At 42.0% G+C, this 20,132-nt stretch overlaps 2 protein-coding genes across 6 annotated transcripts in view; one reads left to right on the top strand and one right to left on the bottom strand.

Annotated features, from left to right (window-relative positions):
- The window catches only part of PHACTR4 (phosphatase and actin regulator 4), a 107,193-nt gene that overhangs the window by 7,948 nt on the left and 79,113 nt on the right, over window positions 1-20,132 (top strand). For 4 of the 5 annotated variants that reach the window (XM_025278611.3, XM_006049645.4, XM_025278612.3 and 1 more), the window contains exon 2: window positions 17,623-17,676. The exons of the other annotated variant lie outside the window; for it this stretch is intronic. Coding sequence is in view for 3 of the 4 variants with exons in the window: in XM_006049645.4 (XP_006049707.4) it covers window positions 17,661-17,676 (16 nt within the window). In the remaining variant the exon portion in view is untranslated. The remainder of the gene's footprint in view (window positions 1-17,622; window positions 17,677-20,132) is intronic. 5 annotated transcript variants of the gene reach the window in all.
- On the bottom strand, window positions 8,426-8,882 carry LOC102405907 (protein FAM136A-like). Its single transcript, XM_044938061.2, has one exon. The coding sequence runs from the start codon at window positions 8,880-8,882 to the stop codon at window positions 8,466-8,468; it is 417 nt and encodes a 138-aa protein (XP_044793996.2). The 3' UTR covers window positions 8,426-8,465.

The following is a 20,132-nucleotide window of genomic DNA, read 5'->3' as shown; positions in this document are numbered from 1 at the left end:
TGTTTTTGGATAGTTCTTCTGTGTATACTTGCCACATCTTCATAAAATCTTCTGCTTCTGTTAGGTCCACACCAATTTCTGTCCTTTATTGTGCTCATCTTTGCATGAACTGTTCCCTTGGTATCTCTAATTTTCTTGAAGAGATCTCTAGTCTTTCCCATTCTATTGTTTTCCTCTATTTCTTTGCATTGATCACTGAGAAGGCCTTTCTTATCTCTCCTTGCTATTCTTTGGAACTCTGCATTCAAATAGATGTATCTTTCCCTTTCTCCTTTGCTTTTAGCTTCTCTTCTTTTCTCAGCTATTTGTAAGGTCTTGTCCGACAACCATTTTGCCTTTTTGCATTTCTTTTTCTTGGGGATGGTCTTGATCACTGTCTCCTATACAATGTGATGAACTTCCATCTATAGTTTATCAGGCACTCTGTCTATTAGATCTAATCCCTTGAATCTATTTCTCACTTCCACTGTACAATCGTAAGGGATTTGATTTAGGTCATACCTGAATGGTCTAGTGGTTTTCCCTACTTTCTTCAGTATAAGTCTGAATTTGGCAATAAGGAGTTCATGATCTGAGCCACAGTCAGTTCCTGGTCTTTTTTATCTGACTGTATAGAGCTTCTCCGTCTTTGGCTGCAAAGAATATAAACAATCTGATTTGGTATTGACCATCTGGTGATGGCCATGTGTAGAGTCTTCTCTTGTGTTGTTGGAAGAGAGTATTTGCTATGACCGGTGCATTCTCTTGCCAAAACTCTGTTAGCCTTTGACTTGCTTCATCTTGTACTCCAAGGCCAAATTTGCCTGTTACTCCAGGTAGCTCTTGACTTTCTACTTTTGCATTCCAGTCCCCTATAATGAAGAGGACATCTTTTTTGGATGTTAGTTCTAGAAGGTCTTGTGGGTCTTCATAGAACTATTCAACTTCAGCTTCTTCAGCATTACTGGTCAGGGCATAGACTTGGATTACAGAGATATTGAATGGTTTGCCTTGGAAATGAACAGAGATCATTCTGTCATTTTTGAGATTGCATCCAAGTACTGCATTTTGGACTCTTTTGTTGACTATGATGGCTACTCCATTTCTTCTAAGGGATTCCCACCCACAGTAATAGATATAATGGTCATCTGAGTTAAATTCACCTACTCCAGTCCATTTTAGTTCACTGATTCCTAGAATGTTGATATTCATTCTTGCCATCTACTGTTTGACCATTTCCAGTTCACCTTGATTCGTGGACCTAACGTTCCAGGTTCCTATGCAGTATTGCTTTTTACAGCATCAGACTTTACTTCCATCACCAATCACATCCACAACTGGATGTTGTTTTTGTTTTGGCTCCGTCTCTTCATTCTTTCTAGAGTTATTTCTCCACTCTTCTTGAGTATCATATTGGGCACCTACCAACCTGGGGAGTTCATCTTTCAGTGTCATACCTTTTTGCCTTTTCATTCTATTCATGGGGTTCTCAAGGCAAGAATACTGAAGTGGTTTGCCATTCCCTTCTCCAGTGGACCACGTTTTGTCAGAACTCTCTGCTATGACCTGTCTGTCTTGGGTGGCCCTATACAGCATGGCTCATAGTTTCTTTGAGCTAGACAAGGCTGTGGTCCCTGTGATCAGATTGGTTAGTTTTCTGTGATTGTGGTTTTCATTCTGTCTGCCCTCTGATGGAGAAGGATAAGAGGCTTATGGAAGCTTCCTGATGGGAGAGACTGACTGAGAGGGAAACTGGGTCTTGTTCTGATGGGCGGGGCCATGCTCAGTAAATCTTTAATCCAATTTTCTGTTGATGGGTGGAGCTGTGTTATTTCTCTGTTGCTTGACCTGAGGCCAAACTATGGTGGAGGTAATGAAGATAATAGTGACCTCCTTCAAAAGGTCCCATGCAGCCCTGCTGCAGTCAGTGCCTCCGACCCTGAAGCAAGCCACTCCAAAGAGTGTTAAAAGTTTGGAGTAGCAGTCATGGAAAAAGTAAGCTAGCCACCAGAGATGAGCAGATGAGCAAAAGGGCTGTCGAACCTCAGGGCCCTACTGAGGTTGGACAGATTAGCCAGTCAGCTATGCGTTCTGTCTCCACCAGTTCTCAAATGTTTTTGAATTCTGTTGATGTGGGCCTGAGAAGAAGACACACTATGTTGTAATGGGAGACTCAGAGCAAGCCACATGTCTTGTGCTTCAATTTTCTCATTTCTGTAAGGGTCTGGATTAGTTGATTTCTCAAATTCTAGGACTTCTATGGTATTCCGAGGAGTTTTAAGAGAAAAAGTGTGTCTAGTGATTGATTTTTTTTAGGGAAGAGGTGGTTGAAACCACACAGCTTTCAGATTCAAGCTTAGTTTTCAGTTTAACTTCTCTATTATATTTAAAGTACCAGATGTTTGTTTTTACAGTCCGAAAGTTCTGACATTTATTCAAAGTAATGTATTTACTATCTTTGGAGCCTATCTGGATCCTAATTTCAGCTCCATCACTTCCTAGATGTGAGCTGACCTTTAGTTTCCTCATTTATAAAATGGAGCTAGTAACCATTTCTTCAAAAGTATCAGGATAATGTATGTGAGAAGTCTTCGTAAAACTGTAGTGTTTAGTAAATATGAGAAAAGATATGATTATACCTGGCAAGGAAAAGGCTTAATACTGTGATCAGCGCTGTACAAGGGAGTGAACTCGGGTTTGGAGCGCACCCTTCAGTGCCAGGGTCCTGAGGCAGGACACACCTCTCAGGGTACGTGTTGTCAGTGCATTGCATTTAGAAATTTATTTGTAGTATGTGATGTTACTGGATTTTTTTCCAGTGTACATTTAAAATCAAATTTTATCTTGAATCAAATCTGTGACTTAATAAAACAGCCTCCATTGTTAAATATTCTCTGTATTTATTCTCTCAAATGTGAACTTGTTATCCACATTTCCAGGAGTATTTTTAAACTAGCCCTTGACTGTGTTTTAAGGGTAAATAGCAATTTTATGATTATCTGACATAACTTAATTTCATTGCTTAGTTTGTTTGTTTCCTTTGTGGATGGCTGATTCGGATGGAACTCAACATCATCTCTTAGAACTGTCTTAGCCCACCATGACCCTTCAAGTCTCATCTAGCAGATAACCAAAATACTTGATTCTGTCTACCCAGCTGCTTACTCTCTTCTATGTACTTAGGTTGGAAATACAGTGTCCGAAATTGACAGAAAAGGTTAATGATTCATCTTTACCTTGAGTGATCCCAAAGCACTTTGTCCATGTCTCTGTAGAGCACTTTTCCCTCTGTAGCTTATTTACCTCTTTATTCTCCTCACTGAACAGTGACTGTTTATGAAAATAAACTGAACTAAGGGGGATTCCCTGGTGGTCTAGTGATTAGGACTTGGCACTTTCACTGCCATCAGCCCAGGTTCTATCCCTGGTGGGGAAACTAAGGTCCCGCGAGCCATGTGTCATGCCCCGCCCCCCTCCAAAAAAAAGTTAACAACTGAGCTAAGGATTCCTTTGTTGTTGGTTTCAAATTATTTAACCATTAGTCTTAATGCTGCCACACAAGTTTTGCACATGTTACTTTCTTCTTTTAAAATGAAATTACTGCTACCTTTAATATCCTATGATAAGCCATAGTGGAAAAGAATATGAAAAATAATGTGTGTGTATGTATGTATATATAGCTGAGTCACTATGCTGTATAGCAGTAATACAGCATTGTAACTCAACTATACTGCAATAAAAATAAATGTAAAAAAAGAATGAAATCACTGGATCAGCAGATATGAACATTTATATATAGCTTCGTTGTTTAAGTTTTTTTTTATTTCCTTTTTTTGGCCACGCTGCACAGTTTGCGGTAGTTTTCCTGCCAGGGATTGAAACCAGGCCACAGCAGTGAAAGCCTGGAATTCTAACCACTGGGCCAGCAGGGAACTCCTTAATTTTATTTATTTTAATTGGAGGATAATTACAATATTGTGATGGTTTTTGCCATACAGCAACATAAATCGGCCATAGGCATACATGTGTCCCCTCCCTCCTGAAACCTCCTCTCACCTCCCTTGCTGCCGCATCCCTCCAGGTTGTCACAGAGCACCGACTTTGGCTTCCCTGCATCATACATAACCTTGCCTGGAAAATCCCATGGACGGAGGAGCCTGGAAGGCTGCAGTCCATGGGGTCGCTAAAGGTTGGACACTACTGAGCGACTTCACTTTCACTTTTCACTTTCATGTATTGGAGAAGGAAATGGCAACCCACTCCAGTGTTCTTGCCTGGAGAATTCCAGGGACGGGGGAGCCTGGTGGGCTGCCGTCTATGGGTCACACAGAGTCGGGCACGACTGAAGTGACTTAGCAGCAGCAGCAGCAGCTGTCTCTTTTATATATGGCAGTGAATATGTTTCAGTGCTGTTTTCTCAAATCATCCCACCCTCTCCTTCTCCCACTGAGTCCAGAAGCCTGTTCTTTATGTCTCTGTCTCCTTTGCTGCCCTGCATGTAGTATCGTTGGTACCATTTTTCTAAATTCCCTATGTGTCCATTAATATATGATATGTAAAAATATGGAATGGTTCTCAGATCTACTCAGCAGGTTTCAAGTATGCAGTACTTTGCTATTAACTGTAGTCGTCACGCTGTACTTTAGGTCTCCGGAACGCACTCATCTTACACCCTTCCATCAGTGCCTTTCCTCCTCTCCTTTCTCTTCCCCCAAAACGAAATACTGTACTCTGTTTTTTATTCATTTATTTATTTGTGGCTGCACTGGGTCTTTGCTGCCACGTGCAGGCTTTCTCTGGTTGCGGTACAGGCTCTAGGCACTTGGGCTTCACTAGTTGCAGCACAGGGGCTCGTTGCTTGTGGCTCTCGGGCCCTGGAGTGTGCAGGCTTCAGTAATTGTGGAATGTGGGCTTAGTTGCTCCTCGGCACATAGAATCTTCCCAACCAGGGATCGAACCCCTGTCCCCTGCATTGGTAGGTGGATTCTTACCTCAAATTTTTAGCCATTCTGATAGGCAAAAAAAATCAAAATAAAACTCACTTTACATTGGCATTTTCCTATTAGCAATCAGGCTGAATATATTTTCATTTTTATTAACCGTTTGTATTTCCTCGGTGAATTTCTTCTCATCATTCCCATTTATCTGTTCATGTGTGTCAATCACATAGCTATTTTAAAAGGTTAATTTGACAACAAATATGAGATTTCATTTCTTTACATGTTTAGTTTTGGGTTAAATTATTTTTGGAGATTTTATAAATAGTATTTCATCAGAGTTAATGTTTACTGCCATAATTGTTTTTTGGAAAGATTTGACATGTCACTGAATACTGTAGCTTTTAAAATATATGTTTTGTTCTGGGGGATTTTCTCATAATGTGATATATATATATATAATATATTTATATAAATATTTTTATATATATTTTTAAATTTATATTTTATAAATATTTTTATTTATATTTTATAAATATTATAAATATATATATATTTTTTATATATATATAAAACGCCAGGAAGAAACCATGCTATGTTTTTCTAGGTGTAGATTTTGTCATGGTCAGTGATGATGAATTGCCTTTGGTGAGGCCTGTCCTTTATAACTCACTAATATATTTCCTGAGAGTACTTTTGCTTATCAGTAGGCCGCACCTCTATTTCAAAGCTGATTCATGCTGCTTAGTGTAACAGAGGACTGTTTAACCAGGAGGAGGAGGTCACAGTTTTTCTTGAAATGGAAAATTAGTTTCATTTTTGTCTTTACCCTTAATTAATGTTAGATGTTCATTATATGTGTTTAAAATTAAGTAATCTTTTTTTGCAAGGGTAACTTTTACTAAACAGACCTCTAATTTTATTCTTTATTTAATACTTATTTTATTTGGCTGCATTGGGTCTTGTTGCAGCAAGTGGAATCTTTAGTGTGGCTCATGGACTCTCTAGCTGTGCCGTGCAGGCTTAGTTGCTCCAAGGCATGTGGGATCTTTTTTTTTCTTGGCCACACCATGGGACATGTGAAAGTTCCCTGACCAGGGATTGAACCTAAGCCCCCTGCATTGCAAGGCAGATTCTTAACCACTGGACTACCAGGGAAGTCCCTGAACAGACCATTTGTGAAATTGTTTTACTGAGAATGTGATTGTTAATCTCTATTTTAAAATTTTCAGTATTTTTTATTTCTGCAAAATCCTATTTACATTTTTAATTTATCTGTATCTCTTTATAATGTTCCATTTTCCCAAAAAAGCAAAAACAAGTGAAGTTCTTAAGAACTGACTATTTGTAGCTACCAAATTTTTATGTGGTATTAACAAGAATAATTGAGAAATAGCAAAGAAAGTAATTTTAAGAAACGAAAAGTTTTCCAATCCAAAGGGTAGATTCTGTGGTGTCGGATAATAAAGGTACATGTAGATTACAGTGTTATCTCCTTGTGTTAAGTAGTAGCATCTGTCTGAACAATTGTAGATCACTCTAGAAGAGCAGTTGATACACTGTTTCTTTTTTTTATGGTGAAAACTTTTATATTTGGAATTAGCCAGTTGGACTCAGTTTAGATAGATGAGCCCAGTTTCATAGGCAGCATCCAAAGCATCATAGTCAGGAGCCAGTTGAACATATGCCTTCTTCTCTCCATCAGGCCTGATCAGGGCACTGACTTTACCTACGTCGGTGTCATAGAGCTTCTCGCAGTTGTTTGCTTTGGTGCTTGTTGGCCCTGACATCCACAGCGAACACCAGTGTGTTGCTGTCTTCTATTTCTTCATGGCTGACTCGGTGGTGAGGGGGAATTTGATGATGGCATAGTGGTCAAGTTTGCTTTCTCCTAGGGGCGCTCTTCCGGGGATATTTGGGCTGCCTCCTGAGCCGCAGTGTTTTGGTCTGGATCTTTTGTGTGTGTGTGTGGCTGTGGACATCTTTTGACATTGCTCTCTTGGCCTTCAAAGCCTTTGCTTTGGCTTCGGCGCCATCTTCATGAAAAGGCCATTGTTTCTTAATCTTGTTTATTCCTCTAATGGTTTGCTTTTCAGTAAAGTCCAAGAAATAAATGGAAATAATATTTTTTTTTTGGAAGAAAATTAAGTCTTATTTATTTCGAAAACCAAACCACTAGGAAAATATATCACAGTCTTGAAACAGCAGACAGACAATATTATAATTTCAAGTAGCAAGTCAAAATTAAGTCTTATTTATTTCGAAAACCAAACCACTAGGAAAATATATCACAGTCTTGAAACAGCAGACAGACAATATTATAATTTCAAGTAGCAAGTCGGTAAAAAGACAAGGTCCTTATCAAAATGATAAGGGGCCAGAACTGGGGCAAGAACAACGCATGTAGCAAAGGCCCTGACAAAAGTGGTGTTTGGTAATGGAGGGCAGTCCCTTTAACAGTCTGAAGGAGCCACAGTTCATCCCTGAGTTGCTTACCTTTCCTCCCTTGACTTTTTTTGTTGCCAGGGGATTGTCTCAACAAAGCTCTGTTATTTCAGGGGGCAAAGTAAGCAACACTGGGTTTAGGCTTTCATTCTGTTTCATGACAAACAGATTTTTCCAAAGCCCGTCCTTCACAACCCTCTCAATTAAGTAGCTAATAGTTCCTCTTTCACTGTTCATTCCTGAATATGAGAATATTATACTGCCAAAATCCCGTTTCCCCTTAAGGCTGAGTGTCACTGTAAGATTGTCTGGCCGCTCAGCTGACTCTGCCGCAGGCGGCCTCAGGGCCCACCAGGGCTGCCAGCGAGAGGGAGAGCACCTGCTTCCCTTACCAGTGTGAGGTCGCTTCTTACATTTTTGCAGGGTCTCCCTGCTGAATGATGTAATGTGTGAGAATTTTAAGAAACACACATCCACATCTTGATGGTCAGAAATGAGTACCTGCAGGGACCCTTTCAAAGTTTTTATCCAAACTGCCTCTCCCAACTTTACATTTTAATGTCATGCCCTTGTCTATAAAAGAAAACAAGCAAAACAAACCCCCGGAAGCCCCCTGCCCCCTTCTGCATTAGTGACTGCATGGATTTTATTAGTTTGTGGAAAATGTTGTAGTGATCCTTCTGGTAAACAGCAGGTGGACACCAAATAGAACACCTCCTTTCATACTCCACTAGACCATAAGCTGGTTACGTGAACCTGCCAGCTTCTTGGTATCTGTGCAGTAAGAGGATCTGGTTCCTTGGAGGGCCCTGGTTTGGTACAAGGGAGACTCCCTATTGGCAGGAGAAGTATTTGCCACATGAAATTCAGGCTCAAACAAACCTCCTGTGCTATCTGTGACCCAAATTTTAGCACCTTTTTTTTCCATTTCACTCTAGGATCGAAACACAAAGGAACCAGCGTCCAGAGGAAAGAAACACAGGCCTTAGACTTGCTGCCATTCTTAATTTCCTCATTCATCAACTCTCCTTAAAAAGACCCAAATCCCCATTCCTCTTTTTAAATTGACTCCTGCCCTCAGCCCTGATGGCCACTAGCAGACAGCTATTTCCCAATGGAAGAGAGAGACTCCTTCATCTTCCTGGTCATGGTTGGGATGAGGTTCATGTGGTCATCCACACACTTGGTCACGCAGGTCTCCAGCTGCCGCTTCACGTGAAGCTCTTTACTCCCTGCATCTATTGAATCTTTGGCCTTGTCATTGCAATACATGGTGCACCGGGCCAGGCGGTCCTGGAACTTCTCCAGCTCGCTGGTCACCGGGGCCTGGGCTTGAGCCAGAGGTGCATGGCAGCACTCAATGCACTGGTGCACTTGCTGCATGGACGCCTGGCTTTCCTCACAATGGGCGGCGCTGCACCGGAGCATGAGGCCCTGCATCTTCCGGATATTCTCTCTCTCCAGACTCTTCACCATGGAGTCCACCGCCTCCTGCACCTGGAGCTGCTGCAGCTCCGCCATGGCGACCCGCGCGGTTCTGGAAATAATATTTTAAATTGTCTCTTCTCTGCTAATATATAGTGGTTTCATCATCTTGATAATATTTTTAGATACTACTCATTTTGATAAGTTTGACCTCTTGCCAGCTAAAATCTGCCTTGAGTTTTGTTTTGGAACTAAAATCAAGGAGTGAGGTGAGCTTTAGCATTATGTAGAAGTACAGCCCTATTTCTCATCTGGTTAGAGAGGGAAGACTCTCTTCTTCACTATCTGTATTTCCATTATTACACATATATTGTATTAATACTGTCTCCTTAATCTGACCATCTGTTTTTCTCTACTGGTATTGCTTTTAAGGTTAAGGACCATAAACTTACTCTTCTTTGCATACTATCTGGTGTGGTACTTAGCATGTAATTGGCTCTTAATAGTCACTTGCTTAGCTCAACAGTTATTGAGTGCCTACTATATATAGGCACAGCTCAGTTTTTCTGTTTTATTTTGTTTATTTATTGGGCCGTGCCCAGTCCTAGTTGTGTCCTGTGTGATCTTTGATCTCTCTTGCAGTATGTGGGATCTTTAGCTGTGGCATGTGGGATCTAGTTCCGTGATCAGGAATCGAACCCAGGTTCCTGGCATTGGGAGCTTGGAGTCTTAGCCACTGGACCACCAGGGAAGTCCTATTTTGAGCTAATTTTTGTATTTTCTACTTCACTGATTTCCACTGTAATTCTTATTATTTCCTTCCTTTTGGTTTATTTTGTTTTTCTTCCTACAGCTATAAATTTCCCTCTAAGCACTGAACAACTGAGCACACAAACACAAGCACTGCTCTTTCCAGGTGTATCCCGTAAGTTTTAGTATTTCGCGTTTTCATTTTCTTTCATCTCATCTACTTTGTATATGTTGGGAGTGTAGCTAGAGGGCCTCTCTTCCTGGGGAATACTTAGAATAGAAAGGTTAGTACTTTATCTCCTGCTGCTGCAACTGTCTCAGGGTTACAACTGGTAATTTTTACTTCCACTCTCCATTTCGGATTCCCCTTGCCCTCAGCTATCATCTCTGCCAGTCTCAATGACTTTACTTGGTGGTAGGACCCAAACCCTCATTCCTGAGGAATCTGAACCACTGGTTACATACGTGCTTTTCTCAGATTAGTTTTCCAGCTTGTCTGTTTACCATACTATCAGAATTGGGAAAGGAATACCAGTAGGCACCCAAGTGGATCATCTGGATTCTAAATATACGTTCACTGTCTCCTTTGTGGTGCGGAATAGCAACCTTCTTTCTGATAAGGAGGTTTAGTTACCCCTGCCAAGATGGTAGTTCCTCTTCTTGCCTGGTGATCCCTGGATGCAAGGACTCCACAATGCCCAGGCAGTAGCCATAGCTTATAGCCTCTTGAGACTCTTTTTGTCTCCTGTGGAAGTATTCCTTTTTTTGATGACCTAGATCTTTAACTCTGCAGAACTCAGAGTTTCAGGGATCCCAGGTAGGTCTTGGGGTTTGATAATAAACAAGGTATGGTATTTCAGCCATTGCCCCCCCTCCACCATTTCCCACATCCATCTATTTTCCCTGTTTTGAAAATATAGTAACATATGAAGGTCTTTGATTTGGTGTATATATTATATCCTGGAAGATTATATTCTTCTGTCATAAAATATCTTATTGAGTTGGTGCTTCAGCTGTGGTTTCATCAGGCCATTCCAATACTCTTTTAGGTTAGCAGCTTCTAGATGTTGTATGTGATAAACCAGTAAATCCCATCCCTTCTTGCACTTACTCTACTACAGAGTGGGCCCCTTGTCATGAAATGATGTTATGTGAGTTGATGCTTGTTTGCTCAGTCATTCATTCATGTCCAGCTCTTTACGACCCCATGGACTGTAGCCCGCCAGGCTCCTCTGTCCTTAGGATTTCCCAGGCAAGAATACTGGAGCGGGTTGCCATTTCCTGCTCCTCAGGATCCTCCCCAGCCAGGGATCAAATCCATGTCTCCTGTCCTGGCAGATGGATTCTTTACCACTGAGCCTAGGAAGCCTTGGGGTGATGCTTACTGGTACATTAAACATTTCAGTAACTCTCATGTACTGTTCACTGGAGGAAAGGCAAATGTACACCCAGAAAACATCCCTGTTTCTTCCAGAGTTCAGTTCAGTCGCTCAGTCGTGTCCGACTCTTTGCGACCCCGTGCACTGCAGCATGCCAGGCCTCCCTGTCCATCACCAACTCCAGGAGTTCACCCAAACCCATGTCTGTTGAGTCGGTGATGGCATCCAACCATCTCATCCTCTGTCGTCCCCTTCTCCTCCTGCCCTCAATCTTTTCCAGCATCAGGGTCTTTTCAAATGAGTCGGCTCTTCGCATCAGGTGGCCAAAGTATTGGAGTTTCAGCTTCAACATCAGTCCTTCCAATGAACACCTAGGACTGATCTCCTTTAGGATGGACTGGTTGGATCTCCTTGCAGTCCAAGGGACTCTCAAGAGTCTTTCTCCAACAACACAGTTCAAAAGCATCAATTCTTCGGCGCTCAGCTTTCTTTATAGTCCAACTCTCACATCCATACATGACCACTGGAAAAACCATAGCCTTGACTAGATGGACCTTTGTTGGCAAAGCTGCTGTCTAAAGCTCTGCCCATTGGGCACTGCCTTTCAGTGCCATGTCCTGATGAGACTGTAGTGCAGCCACTGTCCAGTTTTGACTTGGACTCTGTTACAGCCATCTGTGAAGAAGGGGGGAACTTTTCCTTTGTCAGCTGGCTATGAGGGCCCCCCCAGTGGCCAAAGGTATATACTAAGGCAGGGGCACTTTGCAGCAGTGGTAGATGATACGAGGGTTTGGGCTGTCTGCTCATGCGCATGACTTCTGGTCCTACTTGTGCTTGATACTGGATGTATCACCTTCATCTAAAGGTTGGATTATTGCTGGACCCAACCAACCTTACGACTTGGTATATCTCATAGAATCTAGGTCATGGTGGATGATTCTGGATGAATGGTCAACTTGGTATCACATCATCAGGTGTTCTATATCTGCTGATTAATAAACTCTTCTGCAGAACAACTGGATTCTGAAGGCAGGGCTGGGCCTCAGCTTTGCTAGTCCCTGCCCCCACCTCACCCAGCCTGGACAGAGCTTCTCATGCATTGAGAGCTCATTCTGTGCTGATCGACTCAGCAGGTAAAGAATTCACCTGCCAATGCAGGAGACATAGGTTTGACCCCTCGGTTAAGAAAATCACCTGGAGAAGGAAATAGCAACCCACTTCAGTATTTTTGCCTGGGAAATCCCATGGACAGAGGAGCCTGATGGGCTACAGTCCATGGGGTCGCACAACTTAGAGTTGGGCACAACTTAGCAACTAAACTACCACCACCATTAATATAGTAGGTCAGTGTGATATTTTTCAGGAAGTCCACATTGTCATAGGACTGGACTATATGAGATGGTGGCAAAATTGACATAGTCCTGGAAAAGTATGGTGTAATCCATTCCGTGTGAATTGTTTTTGATCCTGCTTCCTTGGGAGGAGTAAGAGAAAAAGAGTTAATCCTTCCATGTTTGTCTGCTTACTTTGCTTGTGGCTGTGTTAATCGGCTCTAGCAACGATACCGCATCTGGCATGGCAGCTGCAGTTGTGGCTACTGTTAGATGTTGTGATGATCCCCTACCTTCCTGCAGGATGTGTCTGGTTCCTGCAGAACCCACATGGTAAATCCTGCATCCTGTAGGAGTACAGCGCTAATATCTGTCATCTCCCCTCCCTTGCTCCTAGAATACAATATTGTCTTCTTTTGTATGTATTATCTTGGAAAGTGGGATGGGGCACCCACTTTTAGAGGCTTTCTTCCACTTGGCCTTTCCCAGTATAATAACTCTTATCCCTTAGGCCAAGGACTAACTAATTTCCAAGCTTGTCTATTTTAGCATACATTTGGGGTCCAGGGAAATGACCACCAGGAGGTCCACACACCCAGTGGGTTCATTGTGAACTGGATCTTAGGCAGGACTCGTTTATTTCCTGGTCCTCCTAAGTGCATGATACTTCCAGACTCCAGATGTTGATGTCAACCTTTCCTTAGAAAGTTAGCATTCCTGTTTATGCAGTTTACAGTTGCCTGAGTAAACAACCATAGACAGAGCTGACAGCATTGTTTGTGTGCTGGGTACTCCTGGATTGAGAATGGTCACGAGAGACTGCCCATCAGAAGTGCCATAGCACTCCCAGCCTGAGCAGGGAACGGATGGCCAGGTGGGGCCAGAGGGAGGGGCCAAGAGACCCCTCCTGGAAAGAAAGGAAGAGGTGGACTGAGTGTGAACTGAGGCTTCAAGCACATGCTTTATTTTCACTATCAGATTTCACTATGGAACTGAAATTCATAGAGAAAATTATTAAGGATTTTAAGATAGTGACAACGTGTGTTAGTCGCTCAGTCGTGTCCAACTGTTTGCGACCCCATGGACTGTAGCCCAGCAGGCTGCTCTGTTCATGAGATTCTCCAGGCAAGAATACTGAAGTGGATTGCCATTCCCTTCTCCAGAGCATCTTCCCAACTCAGGGATCAAACCTGGGTCTCCTGCATTGCAGGCAGATTCTTTATCATCTGAGCTACAGGGAAGATCCGAAGTCACTCAGTCATGTCTGACTCTTTGCAACCCCACGGACTATACAGTCCATGGAATTCTTGAGGCCACAATACTGGAGACTGCAGAGCGTTAAACTTCAAATGCAGAAACCTTCTTAGTGGAGTCCATGAGACCTATAGCTTATGGGTCTCTTAGGCCATTGGAGAAGGGAATGGCAACCGCCTCCAGTATTCTTGCCTGGAGAATCCCATGGACAGAGGAGCCTGACGGGCTACAATCTGTGGGGTCACAAAGAGTTGGACACAGCTGAGCGACTAACACTACTCTTAGGCCATAGGTTTCTTAGGGAATTTTTATACTTGCTTTGGTGTTACAAGTTCTTTTCTCTTGGGTACCTGGCCTGCTTCAGTCATAGGGGTCAGAATCCGAAACTGGTTCAGGTTCAGCAATTGGGTACTGATTCTGAATTTTCTTTTTTTAATTGAGGCAACTGCCCTCAGCATCCTGATCTTCCATCCCTGATTTCTTTTGATGTGACAGATAGAGAAGTGCTTTTATTAACTGCTAGTCTGTTTTGCTTCTAGTGATGTCAGGCTTTATTAACTGTCTCCGTAAGCCTGTGAGTCAGATCCCTTTGACTGCCACCCTGACTTTGGTGATCCTTATAGTAATTGCGTCCATCTTCAAACATTAAGTACCATGGCCTGGTCTCCTTTGTTTTAGGATCATGTCATCACCATTGCTATCAGTGGCATTAGTTTTATGCCAAACTCTTAGGGAGGACAGCTTTGAAACTTAAAGTAACATAATACTTGGATGGATTTTCTGACCATTTCAGCAAGCCAGCTTCATTATGTGAGCCTTTTAATCCCTTCCTCCCCTGTCTGCCTGTGCAGTTTTGGCATTGCTATTTATCATGGGCCATGGCTTTTCCAGCTTTTAGGAACCATCCTAGTGGTAAGTTCATACCATATTCTGAGATTTTTGCCAGGGTGTTAGATCTTCTATCTTCGGAGAGTGATCAGCAACCTTATGTTCTGGTTCTCACATTCAAGCCCCCTCAGAATTCACATTCACTCTCACTTGGCCCCTGTTGGGTACATGCTGGCTAAGTCTTGCATCGCCCTTGGGTTATAGTTCCTTTCAGACCTTATGAGGCATAGCACATCTGGACCGGGTTATGTTGTGACCTACTATAAGTTAAAGGCCTCCTACCTAGGAGGCATGGGGGTGGCAGGTGCTGAGGAGACATTGTTTACTGGGCAGGGTGGGAAGGTCTCTGCATTATCTTCAGGTGAGGGGAGAGCGCCAGATCATATAGGGATGATGGGCCCCTTTTGTTCTTTCAGGGGACACTTTCACATTCAAAATTTTGGAGGGGCATCAACTCCACTATCTCCATCTCGTGTGTTAAGAGTCTCATTCTTTCCCAGTCAGGACCCTGATATTGGCATAGCATACCTCCCTTGGCCGAGAGTTAACCTTCTGTGGTGCTGGGCTACACAGCACCAGTTGATTAACTCCTGGGCCTGGTTTCTAGCTTCTTCTCTCCTGCTGCTGCCACAGAAAAGAACTTCTTTGTAAATTAAAGAGCTTCTTTGTAAAAGGTCCTGTGGCCTTCATATTTGATTTTCTTATTTCTTTTTACTTACTTATTTCTTTATTTAAGGAACACCACAGGACTTTGGTAAACTCCGGGAGTTGATGATGGACAGGGAGGCCTGGCGTGCTATGATTCATGGGGTTGCAAAGAGTCGGACACGACTGAGCGACTGGACTGGACTGAACTGAACTGAACAGGACTTATGGGAGTTTAGCTCTCCAACCAGGACTTGAACCAAGGCTGTGCTGGAAAGTGAAAGTCGATCAGTCGTGTCCGACTCTTTGTGACCCCATGGACTATAGCCTGTCAGGCTCCTCTGTCCGTGGAATTCTCATGTCAGAACACTGGAATGGGTAGTCATTCCTTTCTCCAGGGATCTTCCCAACCCAGGGATTGAACCCAGGTCTCCTGAATTGCAGGCAGATTCTTTATCAGCTGAGCTAGACCACCAGCAAATTCCCCATAGTTGACTTTCAATTCACTGTTAATCACTCAGCTTTTTGTTGTCGTTTTCTAGAGCATCAGTTGCTGCTGCTACTGCTGCTAAGTCACTTCAGTCGTGTCTGACTCTGTGTGACCCCATAGACGGAAGCCCACCAGGCTCCCCTGTCCCTAGGATTCTCCAAGCAAGAACACTGGAGTGGGTTGCCATTTCCTTCTCCAGTGCATGAACGTGAAAAGTGAAAGTGAAGTTGCTCAGTTGTATCCAACTCTTAGCGACCCCATGGACTGCAGCCTACCAGGCTTCTCTGTCCATGGGATTTTCCAGGCAAGAGTACTGGAGTGGGGTGCCATCGCCTTCTCCGAGAGGATCAGTAGAGTTTAGCAATAGCCATCAATTTAGTTCAGTGCAGTTAGTTGCTCAGTCATGTCCAATCTTTGTGACCCCATGGCCTGCAGCACACCAGGTCTCCCTGTCCATCACCAACTCCCGGAGCTTGTTTAAGCTCATGTCCATCAACCACCTGATGATGGTAGTTGGTGATGCTATCCAACCACCTCATCCTCTGTCATCCCCTTCTCCTCCTGCCTTCAGTCTTTCCCAGCATCAGGGTCTTTTCAAATGAGTCAGTTCTTTGCATCAGGTGGCTGAAGTATTGGAGCTTCAGCATCAGTCCTTCCAGTGAATATTCGGGGTTGATTTCCTTTAGGATTGACTGGTTTGATCTCCTTGCAGTCCAAGGGACTCTCAAGAGTCTTCTCCAACACCACAGTTCAAAAGCATTAAGTCTTTGGTGTTCAGCTTTCTTTATGGTCCAACTCTCACATCCATACATGATTATTGGAAAAACCATAGCTTTGACTAGAAGGATCTTTGTCAGCAATTCAATTACATTATCATTATAATTATTATTTCCCCCTTACTTTTCATGTGTCTCATAAATCCAATCAACTAGAGCATTCTGTCCACAAATAGATCATCACTCTTCACCACTAGTGAAAGTTTAACTGGACCAGCACCTTGTGCAAGGGATTATTTCTGTTACACCTACCACTGAGTAGTCCTCAGTGCCAGCTAGTCTGTGAGTGATTCAACTCCAAAACTCTGTCACACTCCTAATTTTCTCAGATCACTGCTGGCCCCAACTGTTAGTTGTATTCACTTAAAAGCAGACTATAGATTGAAGTCTAGTATTCAAATTGTTAACTAATAAATACTCTTGGGATCAAAGCTATGAAAGAGATAAAAAGCAAGATTGAGCAGATTTGGTCCTTGTTTTGATTAAGGGTGAGGGATGTTGAATATCTATACTTACTCAACTTTTTTCAAAACTTTTTTTGTTTTGTTTTCACATTTGAGCATTCTTAACTTACTAAACTACTTTCTACTTTCTTCAGGCAAAACCAATTCCTTCATTCTATGATATCCTCATATTCTTTCCCAGATATTTATGTGCGTTTTGTGGGGTTTATTTGTTTGTTTGTTGCATAAACGCTTCACTTTTGGACTTCCCTGGTTGTGGAGTGGTTGAGAGTCTGCCTGCAAGTGCAGGGGACGTGGGTTTGATCCCTGGTCCGGGAGGATTCCATGTGCCGCGAGGGTACTAAGCTTGTGTGCCACAACTGCTGAGCCCATGCTCTAAAGCCTGTGCTCTGCTACAAGAGAAGCCACCGTGGTGAGAAGCCTGCACACTGCAACCAAAGAGAAACCCATCAAGCAGCCAAAAATTAAATAATTTTTAAAAAGAAACTTGGCCTTTTCCCGCTGCTCTCTATTCCTCCCTCTCTTCCTTCTCCCCCTCCTCACCCCTCCCTTTTTCTCTTTGTCCCCCTTCCTAAAAATTTTTTCTTAACTTGCCTTTTTCCCTTACACTCTGGTAATATTCAGGATGGAGATTAGAAAGGGAACTTATTTAAGGAAACTGAGGATGTTGTATATTTTTAAATGAAAATTAGCCTTGAATGTTTTATGGTATTTTTATGTGTATGTATCTCAACTCCCTTAAACTAAATCCCAGTTTAAACTATAATCAATGTAACTTAATTGGGTTTATTTTTTAAGGAATATAAAAGGTGATGGATATTATGTTTTAAGTATATCATTTGCCTTTTTCTGTCTTTAGAAACTATTTGTCACCTTCCTAAACTGGTTAATAGTGGCATGGAAGATCCATTTGGTAAGTATCACCTGCCTTTTTCTTAGTAAATGATGTTTGTGTTTTATCCTTACCTCCCTTAAAGCTTTGAGAATAAAATGACTTTTTTTCATGTTTATTGTGCTAAACTCTCTATCAGTTCTCAAACTTTTTGACCTCAGCATCCGTTTATACTCATGTATAATTGAGGGCCCCAAAGAGTTTTGTTTGTATAACATATATCTATTTATATTTACTATATTAAAAATTAAAATAGAGATGTTTTTAGAATATTAATTCATTTAAAAATAACATTAATAAACCATTCATATGTTACATAAATAAAAAATTTTAATGAAAAATAACTCCCCAAATAAAAAAGATTAACAAGAAGAGTGGCATTGTTTTATATTTTTGCAAATCTCTCTAGTGTCTAGTTTAATAGAAGACAGCTGAATTCATGTATTGGCTTCCTGCATTTAATTTATTTTGTTGTCACATACCCAGCAGAGTTTGGAGAACTGACTGTACAGTTTGGAGCTAATGAGAGTGAAAAGGCATATAACATTTTTGTATTATAAAAAATTATTCTGACATTGCTGTGAGGCACTCAGACTTTGAGATCTAGGTGCCCTAGAATGTTAGTTACTTCAAATAAAGCAAAGAACCATTTGACAAGTTAAAATAAGTTTTAAATTCTGTAACTAGCAACTAGTGACTAGCCAAGTCACTTCAGTCATATCCAACCCTTTGCAATTCTATGGACTGTAGCCTGCCAGGTTCCTCTGTCTGTAGGATTCTGTAGGCAAGAATACTGGAGTGGGTTGCCATGCCCTTCTCCAGGGGATCTTCCCCACCCAGGGATCAAACCCGCGTCTTTTAAGTTTCCTGCATTGCAAGGTGGGTTCTTTACCACTAGCACCACCTAAGAGAGTATAAATCTAGATACACAAAGGTTTTATATTTACCTTTTTGACTAAAAAGTCAGTCACTGTGTACTCAACTCTGTTTTCCTATTGAAAACAAAGAGAGGTACTGTCTGGGATAATCAGTGGATCATTTTGAACATTTGTGCCTTGGGGTGTTTATTGAAGCTTTATGAAAACTATTGATGTCTCTTTAGTATCCTTAAGGTTACCTCCATGCTTTAAAAAGTGTCTCTGTAGGAGAGAAATGGTATTACTACCATGCTTTATAATTCTCTAGGATGAGACACCTTAGCTGTTTTCCAGGCTTTTAAATATTAAGCCACTCAGCTTGCCTACATGTTACTGGAAATACTTTTAGAAGTTTGTGATGTGGTCATCTAGAAAGCCCTTTGGGGGAAACGTCATAGTTCCAGTGTCATTGCCATACAGCTTCATTAGAATTCTTGAGGCATAGCTGAAATGAGTCTTCTATTCTTTTCTACTTCTCCCAGATACCGTTGAGAACTTTAAAAGTAAAGATGATGGGTAAAAACTTTAAAAGGAGCCTTTCCATTATCTTAGGTTGCAGGCAACTTTGTAGTTTTATTTATTTAAATTTAAAATATTTATTTATTTATTTGCCTGCATTGGGTCTTAGTTGCGGTGAGCAAGTAGGATCTTGGTTGTGGTGCACGGGCTCAGTAGTTAGAGTGCAGATACAGTTTTTGGAGTTTAACACATTGTATATCCCTAAATTTACATTAATCACTATGCTAATGAGTATGTAAAACCTTCTTGCACATTGATGAATATTATACCTCACTCCATTAAAAGTATAACAGCTAAAAAAGAAAAAAAAACAAATCCAAACTATACACTGGGAAGACTAGTTAGGAAGTACTTTCTACTTAAAATATGCACCACTGGTAGTCCAGTGGTTAAGAATCTGGCTTCCAATGCAGGGGACTTGGATTTGATCCCTGGTCCTTGGGGAACTAAGATCCTATGTGCCTGGAAGCTTACAACCAAGCCTGCACACTGCAGCTACTGAGCCCTCGCGCACTGGAGCCCACACGCCACAACTGGAGAGGAGCCTGCACACCACAACCAGAAGCCTGAGAACTGCAACTAAGAGCCAGTACACCCAAAGATAAATAATAAAAAATAAAAATAAAATATGCATCAGCAGAAAAAAAAGCAACCAGAGACAGTTTTCCTTGATTAACCTCAGCCTGCTAGAGGCAGGTTTTGATTTGAACATTTTGTGATTCTTCACCAAATGGGAAAAATCTGAATCTCATTTTATGGCAATGTAACTTTTGAAGTGCATGCTCAGTTAACTTCAGTCCTGTCCGACTCTTTTCAACCCATGGACTGTAACCCAGCAGGCTCCTCTGTCCATGGGAATTCTCCAGGCAGGAATACCAGACTGGGATGCCATGCCCTCCTCCAGGGCATCTTCCCAACCCAGGGATTGAACCTGCATCTCTTATGTCTCTTGCATTGGCAGGCTGATTCTTTACCACTAGCACCGTCTGGGAGGCCCATAACTTGAAATAGTATAGTTAAAGTGTTCCAGGTTTCTATTCT

This window comes from Bubalus bubalis, chromosome 2 (genome assembly GCF_019923935.1).
Source record: "Bubalus bubalis isolate 160015118507 breed Murrah chromosome 2, NDDB_SH_1, whole genome shotgun sequence".
Taxonomy (NCBI): domain Eukaryota; kingdom Metazoa; phylum Chordata; class Mammalia; order Artiodactyla; family Bovidae; genus Bubalus; species Bubalus bubalis.
The sequence above is the reverse complement of the archived record's forward strand: the minus strand, read 5'-3'. Positions and strand labels throughout refer to the sequence as shown.

Excerpts from the sequence above, each read along its gene's own strand:
- LOC102405907 (XM_044938061.2), bottom strand. The coding sequence starts at position 8,882 with ATGGCGGAGCTGCAGCAGCTCCAGGTGCAGGAGGCGGTGGACTCCATG.